Source organism: Penaeus vannamei, chromosome 4 (genome assembly GCF_042767895.1).
Source record: "Penaeus vannamei isolate JL-2024 chromosome 4, ASM4276789v1, whole genome shotgun sequence".
Lineage (NCBI taxonomy): Eukaryota > Metazoa > Arthropoda > Malacostraca > Decapoda > Penaeidae > Penaeus > Penaeus vannamei.
In genome coordinates this window covers 6,871,309-6,883,116 of record NC_091552.1, presented here as the reverse complement: position 1 = coordinate 6,883,116, position 11,808 = coordinate 6,871,309, and the positions used below count along the sequence as shown (strand labels likewise).

General features: G+C 54.1%; 1 protein-coding gene across 6 annotated transcripts in view; it reads right to left on the bottom strand.

Annotated features, from left to right (window-relative positions):
• LOC138861458 (uncharacterized) overlaps nucleotides 1–11,808 on the bottom strand; it is a 167,250-nt gene that overhangs the window by 19,450 nt on the left and 135,992 nt on the right. For all 6 annotated transcript variants that reach the window (XR_011398515.1, XR_011398513.1, XR_011398516.1 and 3 more), the window contains one exon: nucleotides 11,176–11,219. Coding sequence is in view for 2 of the 6 variants with exons in the window: in XM_070120605.1 (XP_069976706.1) it covers nucleotides 11,176–11,219 (44 nt within the window). In the remaining 4 variants the exon portion in view is untranslated. The remainder of the gene's footprint in view (nucleotides 1–11,175; nucleotides 11,220–11,808) is intronic.

Here is an 11,808-nt window from a genome sequence, read left to right as displayed (position 1 = left end):
GGTAGGGGGAGGGGGAGGAGGAGGGGAAAGGGGTGGAGGATAGAAAGAAAAAAGAGGAGGAGCAGGAGATGGAAGTGGAGGGAGGGCAAAATGAGAAGAAGGAGGAGGAGGAGGAGGAGGAAGAGGAGGAGGAGAGGGGGGAAGAAGTGGAGGGAGAAAAAGAAAGGGAAGAGGAAGAAGGAGAGAATGGGGAGGACGTACAGGGAGAAAAGGAGGGCAAAGGGAGGAGAAGGAGGAGGAAAAAAGGGAAAGAAGTGGAGGGAGAAAAATAAAGGAAAGAAGGGGAAGAAGAGGATGAGGAGGACATAGAGGGAGAAAAAAGAGGAGGAGGGTGGAGGGGATGAAGAGAGGAGGAGAGGAGGTGGAGGAAGGGGAGGGGAGGGAGGGACGGAGAGAGAAAGAGATGGAAGAAGGAAGAGGAGGAGGAAGTGGAGGGAAAAAAAGAAAAGGAATAAGTGCAAGAAAAGGAAGAAGAAATAAAATAAGAAAGAAAAATGATGAGGGGAGAAAAAAAGGGACGATAGAAAGAGGAAATGGAGGCGAAGCAGAAGAGAAAAAGAAGAAGAGAAACAGGACACAGAGCGGGGAGACGAGTAGGTGGCGGAGGACAGCGAAGAAGAGATGGCAACCGAGAGAACAGTCGAGGAAGTCATGATGAGAGAGAAGCAAAGAGACCGGGGACGAAAATACAGGGAAAAAAAATAACGCATGATGATAATGAAAGAGGAGAGACGGGAGGCAGGAGAGAAAAAGCAGGCGAGGTGAAGTCCAAGAGCATTAAGAGCAAGAGCGAGAGGCCACGGCGGCGGCAGATGAGGTGGAAGCGTCCGCGAGAGCAGCGTCCCTCACTCATAACAAGTGACAGTGGGTGGCCATTCACATTCAAATGAGGCCGGAGGAGCCAGGCAGCGAGGCCTATGAGAGGGCGGCCTCTGGCACCCCTTTCGCCCCGCCGTCTGGCCTCCCGCCTCTCCTGCCTGCCGCCTCTCCTGCCTCTGGGAACCGCTCGCCGCCCGCACGCGAGGCCGCCCTTCTTCCTCTCCTCCCGTGTGCCCTGGCTGCCGTTCTTTCGCTGCAAGGCCAGTGGCAATTCTTTCGCTGCCATCCCTCACTCCCATCCTGGCCAAAAGATCCTTCCTACTGCCACTCGCAATGTCTTGCAAACCCACATCCTAACAGACACTCATTCTCTCTGTCTCTGTCTGTCTGTCTCTCTCTCCCTCCCTCACACAAACACACACTTCTGCATCTCATAAAACATACATTTCGGTGTAAATCGCCACACAATACATGCAGAATCTACGCACGCGATGCTAATACGAAGGGCATTTGCACTCTTGTTATTTCCCGTCCCTTTGAAAGTCTAGACAACGCGGCCAGGTGCGGAGACAGGGCGAGCGAAATTCGGGGAGAGGAAGAAGTGGGAAGAGTTGAGAAAAATGATAACTATAGTCGTATTTTTTAAATAGTAGAAGTCGCAACACTAGAAGTAGTAAATAACACACGATGGCGGTGGTGGTGGTAGTGGTGGTGGGGGGATGATGATGATTGTGATGGTGATGATGATGATAATAATGATATGATGATAATGACGACGACGATGATAATTAATAATAACATTCAATTAAAAAATAACAATAAAGACAATGCGTGCTACCTGTTCAAGCCGTCTTCCAAGCGTTCTAACACTTCCTCGAATGGCTTCCAACTACCATCCGTTTCCTTCGAAAGGACCAGAACATCCGCCTGTTCCTCGTTAATCTCAAACGCGTTAATCAGGTTCGTGGGCACATCTCTCCCACGCACATCGCTTCACTTCCACGCACATCACTTCACTTCCACGCACATCACTTCACTCCCACGCACATCACGTCACTCCCACGCACATCACTTCACTTCCACGCGCTAGGGCCAACGAGAGAGCTCCAAGTCTGTCGCTTCCTCGCCAGCTATTACGGAGTGATTACACTGATATAAATTAAACATATCATGGCCACTTCACCACCTTCATTGTACATTCATGAGGCTTCTTGGGCTTCGAGTATTTCGCAAGGCTCCGTCCGGCTCCTCTCGGAAACCCTCCACATTTACACTTTCATTAGAACCCTCAGAACACGGAAACCGAATTCACTCCCTTCCCCCGCTTCCGCCCGGCGCGGCATTCGCAATCAAGAACACAATATCCCGGCAGAAAGGTGGCGGAGTGGGCGTGCGAGCGTGTTCCTGGCGGAGTTAGTGTCAAGGCCCCACCCACGAGCCGGCACGGCATTCCTCGTGACTAAGCCAGCCACGCCGCTGCCTCGCAAACCTAATTACTGCTTGATATTCTCTCTCTTGCGCCATGCACGGCGATACATGAATCCACTCGGGCTCTGGCCCCTTTGTTCTCTCTCTCTCTCTCTCTCTCTCTCTCTCTCTCTCTCTCTCTCTCTCTCTCCCTGTCCCTGTCCCTGTCCCTGTCCCTGTCCCTGTCCCTGTCCCTGTCCCTGTCCCTCTCTCTCTCTCTCTCTCTCTCTCTCTCTCTCTCTCTCTCTCTCTCTCTCTCTCTCTCTCTCTCTCTCTCTCCCTCTCTCTCCTTCTCTCCCTCGCCTGCCCTGTGGCGAGGCGAGCACGGGTCTCTCCCACCGCAACTCCGTGTATGGAAGCCGTCGACACTCGCGGGTTCCTCGAGGGGGCGTTCGTGCCGGCTAATCTCGAGGACCGACTCAATTGGCAGTCATCATCCGGGGAAAGGAAGGTCTCCGGGGCGAGCCACAGACGTCCGTCACCCTCACCGGAGTCCCGCTTTCTGCGAGGCGTCGCTAACCACCACCCGCCGCTCTCCCCTTTCGCTGAACTCCCACGCCTCCTCCGGCCAAGGCGACTCCCACGAACCATCTTCACACGAGCGAGCGATCCTCCTGCCCGCGCTCTCGAGACACACATACATACCCATCCTCCGCTGGTGCCAGGTGTGGTGCTGGAACAAGAAGTGCCACCCGCGGCCCGGAAAGTTAGCAAGTTGTACAGTTCTCCTGGAATGATGTAGCGCTAAACTATACAACCTACTACCTCACCGGACCCGCGGGTGTGGGCGGCTCACAGCTGGGCGGGCGTCGTTGACATCGTCGAGGGTGTGCCATTACCGCGAGGGGGGAGGGGGAGGCTCCCCTCAGCCCCTCCTCGTGCAGGCCCGTCCGCCAGCAGCCACGACGTCGGGTGCCGAAAGACGAAGCTCCTTACGAAAATCTTTAAGACGACGTAACACCTGTTGCAGGTGTGCCTGTCAAATTAGATGCACAGCCTGCAAGATGCGTCACTTAAACCGAATGTCTAGCTAAGTCTGCACTATCTAAACCTTGAAGTTATAACTGCACCTAATCAGGAAGAGCAGAAGGCTATCTTAACTCCCCTGCCATACAACACGGGCTTTATCTACGCACTCCACGTAAATCCATCAGATACCTGGTGTGACCGATACCAGAGGACGCAGCCTCCTGGCCCTCGCCCCACACCACCCGCACCACAGCCACCAGCCACCAGCACCCCCACGCTTCCACAGGAGGCAGGACGGCGGCACTCGGGAATGCCCGTGCCAAACCCAGAGGGCCACGGCCGCTTGGCACTCCTCAGAGCGACCCCGTCTCCTCCTCAGACGCTCCCGACCTGCTTGCTTCCGAAGGCACGTGCAAGAACCGCCTATCCCCATAGAATCGAGCTTGTGTTGCGATTACCACAAGTTCGGATCTACGGGTTTGGACGGATCCGCTGTTCTGCTGCTGCGTCGTCGTCGTCGTCGTCGGCTCCTGCTCCTGCTGCCCCTCCTCCGTGTCCTTCTCCCCGAGTTCCTTGTTCTGCTGGTGTCGCGGCGCCGTTTCCAGAACTTTCCCTTGTCAAGCCCATTCCCCCCAGGATGTCCCTTCGAGTAGGTCCGCCTCATTTGCATACCGGCATTGTAAGCTAACTGTAAGAAAAGGGTTCAGGCTGTATTGTATCGCCCCCTGATTGGCGGCTTATCGCCAGGGCCGCCCTCCGCTACCCTTCGCCAGTGACGGATGAGGAAGGGCGCGGAGCAGATCGGCCGTCGATAGAGGTCCCGGGGCACGGAAGGCAACGCGCGCCACAAAGGGCCAGATAAAGCGTCCCATTTTCACACGTCATTAACAGGTACACGCGCATTCCCTCTCCGTGCTCTCGGCTCCACCTAGGCATATGACACCGGGGCGCGGGACGAAGCCCATTACCTATTCACGGCTCGAGCACATAAGGTGTGAATTTAAATGGAATTAAATGCGAGAGAACATCAGCACGAACGCGAACGGGTTGACCGAGCCATCCACTTTTAGGCTCCGCTGATCTCTTACGAGCTCCGAACGCCAGATAAAGATCCATTACTCTTCGAACTCACAAACTCAAAACAATAAAACGCTGGAAACAGACAAAATGTTTTAAAAAAGAGGGTGGGAAATGTTGAGCTGCCGACTAAAGTTTCATGTAATGAGGAGCATAATACGCAACTCCCGAGTGTTCATTTTAAAAATACTGAGTTATCCGGAGCGAAAGTCGCCGGCAAATGCGGGAAAAAAAGTCCCAACACGAACGCGCAGCCAACTCAACCCCGCCGAACCCCGACTGCTGCGTGTGAAAGCTTTTGTTGCAGTTATCCATGGCTTTATCACCCCTTTAGCACCATGCTTCGCCTCCCCCATTGCAGGAATGTCCCGGAGCCCCTGATATCAAAAAGCAAAAATCGGCCTTAAACAACTCTTCGCCTGACCTCCCTTCCTTCGTCCGTTAATCGCCATCGGCTCAGGACTCTTCAGGCTCTGACATTTCACCCGACAAGGCTCCCTACAAAGGCTGCTGAACCGACCTTCGGCAAAATAACCCAACTACATGGCGTGACGTCGCCCGAATTAGCCGGTGTGCCAACCAACCACCTCCACACGACGACCCTCTCTGCGATACGACCTACTTCCCGATCCCTTTGTGGACGCTCCTTGCTGTTTCCTTGATCGATGCGCCCGGACAAAAAGATCATGCACGAATGAATGAGCGAATCAATAGAGCTCAAAAAGGCCTCCATGACGAGACGAAAACGAGAAGAAGGAGACAGCTTTAAAAAAATAATAAGATCCACACGAAATACTCAAGAGAATTAAAAATACTTAAGGAAGAGTCAAGGATCACCGACAAAAGGTCAAGCCGGTTGAAAATGGATCATACGCCGAGCATCAGGGCAGACTCATCTATTATTGTCTGATCAGAAGATGTGAAGCGAATGCACCGCAATCTATCAGCATTACCACAACCGTTACGTACTGACACGGTACACAAGAGTGTACGCGCGCTGGTAAATAGCGGGTTTGCGCTAAGGAGTGTGACTTACAAGAAGCCGGCGAGTGTCTTAATCGGCTTGGAAGCCCCGCTCAGATATCAGTAACCGCCATGATTCATTTTTTAAACGCGGCTTTTGAGATCCGAGTCTGGGCGGGGTAAGTGTTTGTCTTTTGCATTGAGGCGCCGCGTTTTTTTCTTTTTCTTTTTTTGCCCGATTTCGTTCTGCGTTCAAACGGGCGTTCCGTCACGCGCGTACTCTCCTCCTCCCCTTTTTTCCGACGCACCGAATCCAGCCCAACATTATTTATAATGGATGTCTCTCCTCCTCACTCTGGGCGGTGCGAGGGGGCGCTACGGGCCAGGCTTCCCCGTTCGGGCTACGTAGGAATCCAGCGAGGCCGGCCGCCCTCTCAACCCAAACCCCGCTGTAAATCTGCGCCCTCTTTAAGCTGTCACTCCGCAGAGACAGACAGACGCGCACACACTTACATACATACATACATAACCCACGCAGACACACAGCCCTTCTACCGCGACTTTGAACGATATCCTACTCTACGATTCGAACGACGGCGGGATCGTCCAGCCCCCGACCGCAACGCCGCCCCTCCGCCCGCCTCGCAAGGGCCATTGTTCGCACGCACAGCCCGAAGTACTGGTCCTTACGTGCGCGCGTTGGTTGGCACTGTCCCGTCCGGCAGCCGCACCCAAGTACTCCCGCAGGATGTTGGAATAATGTCAGACGACTCCGTAGGAAATAATGTGGGACAGGAGTCCAAAGCGGGCGAACCGCGGCGTCCCATCCTTCGGAAAGTGACGTCACAGGCAGGAGTGCGCGAGGGAGGGGCAGGGCGAGTGCCAAGGGAGGGGGGGGGGGAGGTGGGCAGGGAGGGAGGGCGTGCATAGGAAACCGACTTGTGTGGGTTGCTGGCGGTTATGCAACAGATGCCGATGTGACGCGGGTGTGTGCACGTGTCCTATGACTCAAAGGCCACGCCCATCACCCCCCACACTTTCACAGCGTGTGGGTGCAGAATGTGTGCGTCCCCCGGCATGCGGGCGTGGGCAATTGGAGTCAGCGGCGAACTATGCGAGGGGGAGGATTCTGCCAACGCCGCTACACGTGGCCAGGGCAGCTTGGGCAAGCGGTGGCACGAGAGGCGTTGTCACTGACAAAGCAGGTAACCGCTGTTGGCAGCCCGAATCTGTTCCGCAAGCACCGCCCGCACCTTTCGCCTTCCATGCCGTGACCACGCCCGCACGCCAAGCCGGGCACCAGGACCAAGGGCGGGGAGCGGCTGTGGGCCCGGCTTGCAGATTCGCCAAAGCCAACTCGAATCAAAATGAAGACCTCAGCCACCTGACTCTGACAGCCACAGCCGGACTCTTACCCGCGCCCCTCCTCGCCGCCCTCCCCATGGCCGCCCCTCTCGCCGTGACATCCTCTTCCTCAGAGTCAAAAAGTGAAAAAAATCCTCCCTCCAGTAGGCCTAACCACTTAGGGGCTCGGCGGAGCTGTTGACACCGCGGACAATGGGTAAGGGGCAAGTACACACCCTGAGACGCTCCCCAACACAGGTGTTTCCAAATAGTTGGACAAAGGGCGGTGTAAGCGGCACCGCGTAATGAGGCGTAACACCTCCCGTACCTTCCCCGGGCTACCTGGCGGGCCTAAGAGGACCTGACAGCCCCGGCTCCTCCTCCGCTGTTGACACGGCGGCGGAGGCAGCGACCCGCACGCGCTCCCCCGAGGAACGAGAGACCCCGCCCCCACGTGCATACCACTCGCTTCCTAGAGGAGCCTCCCCCCCCCCTTCCCCCTCTAACATACACACAAACAAACCGCTAAATAGGTAAATAGTGTGTCTGGTATTTTGCGGTTGACCGCGCTGGTACTCCCTTTGTCCCGCCCGTGAGTACCGAGCCTTACCATACGTCTTCATAAGGGGCCCGGCCGCCTGGCCCTGGAGCCGACGCTTCCCTGGGACGGGCCCGCCGGCAAGGACGGGCCCCTTCGATGGCCTGTCGGTCCCAAGGAACTGGAACAAATCACTATTTTCTGAAATAACCGGAGTCTCCTATTCCACACTCGAGTGATCTTGGAACAGCTGCTGAGTGAGTGGTCAGAGGGAATTCCTGGAACGAACGAGGTCACTCGAAGCACTCCTAGTCCAGACCACTCGCCCGCCCCCTCCCCCTCCCCCGACCCCCGACCCCCACCAACGCATTCCAGGCCGACGATGATATTGAACACTGCAGGTTAAGCCCCAGCCTACTTCCGAACCTGCACCTCCCCCTCTCCCCCCCTCCTCGGGCCTCAGTGTGACGTATGCAGAATTTGGCGAATGCTCCACTCTATGAGTCACGTGTCAGCGCTACTACACTGTATGCAACAGCCTTCCGGGTTTCAGCGTACTCCTATACCCTCACACAAATATCTCCCTGCCATACGGTATTCCCAGGATTCCCCCCTAATACCAGCTTCTTGGCCATAACACCCATACTCTCCCCCCCCCCCCTTATACCAGAAACACCACCGTCCTTCCCCATCCTCATACCTCACACACTGGTCCACCCTTCCACGACCCCGCGAGGAGGCATCCGATCCTTCTCCTCACCGCCAAGCGAGGATCGAAGCGGAGGAAATGGGATTACATCATGACAAGCAAGAGCCCGAGCGAGAGAGAGACGGAAACATGGCCATCCGGGACTCGGGAAGTGTCAGAGGGGGCGCCAGGGGTAGGGGGGGGGGCAAGTATTTGCGTGGGAATATCAAAAGTAGGGCGTGACTGTAAGCAGAAGGGAGGGGTGGGGGTTGGGGGTTAGGGGAGGCGAGATACCCTCTTCAAGTAGGAGATATCACATCGAGAATCGAATCCGAATCCCTTAATACACTTCACCTTTCCTTGAAGTACGGGGTAAGGCGATCGCCAAAGAGCCCGACTGATTCTTATTAATAACAACAACGTTTTAAAAAAAAATCCAAATATGGCATAAAAAACATTACCCCCCCCACACACACACACACAAACATGCAACGAAAAGGAAGTAGTGAAGGAGACTCTAGAGAGATAGACAGACAAACAAATAGACAAGCAGATAGATAGTTAAGAGAGGGAAAAAGAGAAAAGAGGAAGGGAGGGGAAGCAGGAGAGGAGCAAAAACGTGTAACGCAAGGATGAGGGGAAACTAAAACTGCGTGAGAAAAGGGGAACCGCCTAGGTCAGACTCTAGCCGGAGGAGGGGGTGAAGACCTGGAGGTGAAGGATGGGGGGAGGGAAGGATGGAGGGGTAGGGGGAGGGGAGGAAGAAAGGAGGGAGATGGGGAAAAGGAGGGGAGGAGGGGGAAGGGGAAACAAGAGAGGAGGGGGAGGTGAGGAGGGGAGGGGAAATAAGAGAGGAGGGGAAAGGAAAAGGAGAGGAAGGGAGAGAGGAGAGGCGAAAGTTGAAGTAGGAGGAGAGCGAGGGAAAGGGAAAGAGGGAGGATGTAGAGACAGAGAGAAAGAGAGGGGGTAGAGGGAGGGAAAGATAGATAGATAGATAGATAGATAGATAGATAGATAGATAGATAGATAGATAAATAGATAGATAGATAGAGAGCAGAGAGAAAGAAAGAAAGAGAAAGAGCAGCGAGGAGGATGAGCTCGGTAAGAGGGGAAAGTAGGATGAAAATGGAACAGAAACGAACGAAGGATGAGGGGAGAGTAAGCTGAACATGGAATTAAAAAATATATAGGATGAACAGAGGGGAAAAGGGAGCTTAGGATAAGAGTCTGCTGGTGCGCCGAAAGAGAGGAGAGAGAGAAAGAGTAGGATAAACCAGAGGGAAAGGGGAGAGCGAAGGATTTACCGGGAGGAGCAACTGGACGGGAATGAAGATATGCTGAGGGCAAAAGTGGAATGCTGAGGCTGAATGCTGAAGGAGTATGTGAACGACGCAAAGAACGGGAACGTGTATTTAACACCATCAGCATATCACCGACCACAGAAAACAAAGACATAAAGACGAAGCATAGAAGCCAAGCAAGGGAAAACGAATAAAAAAAATAAAGGGAACGGGAAATAGGCGAGGAGGGGAGAGGCGAGAGAGTGAGAAGGAGGGGGATAGGGGGGAGGGGAGGGGAAGGAAGACGGGAGAAGGCTTGCCTATTAGTTTTTTGCCCGAGATGAGATTCCCAGGGTAAAATGGAGGTCACGGGGTTAAGCTGACCTGCCAGACAGTGCTGGGAGGAAAGCCCAGACACGGAGGAGCAGGAAGAAGGGGGAAAGACCCCGAGCAAGGAATGGAAAGGAATAAGGAGGGAGGGAGGGGGCGAGGGAGAAAGGCTCGGGGGGCCCACACACACCATGCATTAGACCGACAGGAACCCCGACGCACAAAGTGAGGCAGACCCTTACCGCCCGCACGGCAAGAGCGGCGACGGACACACCAGGGAGTTAAGAGGGATCCTCAGCATGCATCGGGGGCGCGTACAGGGCTCACGGTGCAGATTAGCGCAGCAAGGGAAAACACATCAAGGGAGAGCTTCGGCCCGGAGGGAATGAACAAAGGTCAAGACATCCACGGTGAAAGGCAAGAAGGATAAGTGGAGAAAGAGAGAAAAAGAGCAAGAGGGAGCGAGAGAGAGAGAGAGAGAGAGAGAGAGAGCGAGAGAGAGAGAGAGAGAGAGAGAGAGAGAGAGAGAGAGAGAGAGAGAGAGAGAGAGAGAGAGAGAGAAGAAATGGAGAGGGAGGGAGGAGGGACGGAGGGAGGGAGGGGGGAGAGAGAGAGAGAGAGAGAGAGAGAGAGAGAGGGAGAGAGAGAGAGAGAGAGAGAGAGAGAGAGAGAGAGAGAGAGAGAGAGAGAGAGAGAGAGAGAGAGAAAGAGAGAGCGCCGAAGGGAAGGAATGAGAGAAGCTCCAGAGAGGTCTGAGAGGCTGTGTGGGGGTGAGCCCAGACAGAGTGGGTGTGGTAGGATCCAGACAGACAGAGAGAGAGAGAGGAGAAATGGAGAGGGAGAGGAAAAGAGAGAGAAGAAATGGAGACGGAGACGGAGAGGGAGAGAGAGAGAGGAAAAGATAGATAGATAGAGATAGAGATAGAGAGAGGGAGAGGGAGAGAGAGCTGGGTGTGACAGACAAAGGGTTGAGGGTTCCCGGTCACAAGAACCTCCAGAACCTCGAGCTTTCGGCCAATACGTGTGTCTACCAGAAGCCGGCAATGTACCACGTCAACCATACCCTTCTCCCTTATTCCAATAGATTACCCCCCCCCCAAAAAAAAAAAAAAAAAAAAGAGAGAGAGAGAGAGAGAAAGGAAACCAAAAATAAAGAACAAAAAAGAACAAAAAACACTCATTTGCAAACCCATTTCAGCTCTTAATGCGACTCCGGTCTGGCAGACGGGGATCGGGCGCGTCGGGGTTCTGTCTGAACCTCAGTCGAACCTCCCTGTCCTCCTCACGCGATCAGCAGGGAATTTTTGGCGAAGACTCTCGCCCAGACAGCCGCTCCAGCCGCCGCGGTCTGGCTGCTGGTGCTCAGCCACGCCCCCACCTTCCCCCCCACCCCCCACCTCCCCTCACGCCCACGACCTCCGCACACAAACCCTCTCCCATACACACACTCACACACACACACATATCTACCCTCTCTCTCACGCAAACAACATCAACACATAAAACAAACAAAAGCAATATACCATCAAGTTCTCAGTTCTTTGTTTTTTTCCGAAGATTCCTAGGAAACCAAACGAACGAAAATAAATAGAAAATGACGAAAGGAGCCACAGATCATACGACTCTACATGAAATTAACCCAAAAAAAAAAAAAGAAAAAACAAAGAAAAAGGGTAAAGGACATGATTGTCTTAACTTACCGGCCTGCTCGTGCAATGCGACCCAATACGCCCGTCCGTCACAGCTGCAAAGAAAAGAAACTTTGTTCAATATTTGTGGCTCGGAAGTTCAACCCGTTCACATTGATCCATAATGCACATGGACGTCTAAAAGGAGCATATGTTATGTTTAACAAAGCGCGAAACTGAGAGAGAGAGAGAGAGAGAGAGAGAGAGAGAGAGAGAGAGAGAGAGAGAGAGAGAGAGAGAGAGAGAGAGAGAGAGAGAGAGAGAGAGAGAGAGAGAAAGACAGAAAAAAAGAAAGAAAGAAAGAAAGAAAGAAAGAAAGAAAGAAAGAAAGAAAGAAAGAAAGAGAAAGAGAAAGAAAGAGAGAGAGAAGGCGCAGCGACAAAGAGAAGCAGGAAATGTCACTTTTCCCGCTGCTCGTGACCGCGTCCGGACCCGTGGCACCGACTTCGTACATGCATTTTTCGGCACCTCCCCGTCTTGCGTCAGACCCCAACCCCGCTGCATGCTGTCATGGCGGCCTTTTCCAGCAGCAGAACCTCCTCCTTCCCCCTCCCTCCCTTCCCCCTCCCTCCCTCCTTCCCTCCCTTCCCCCCTCCCTCCTTCCCTCCCTTCCCCCCTCCCTCCCTCCTTCCCTCTCTTCCCCCC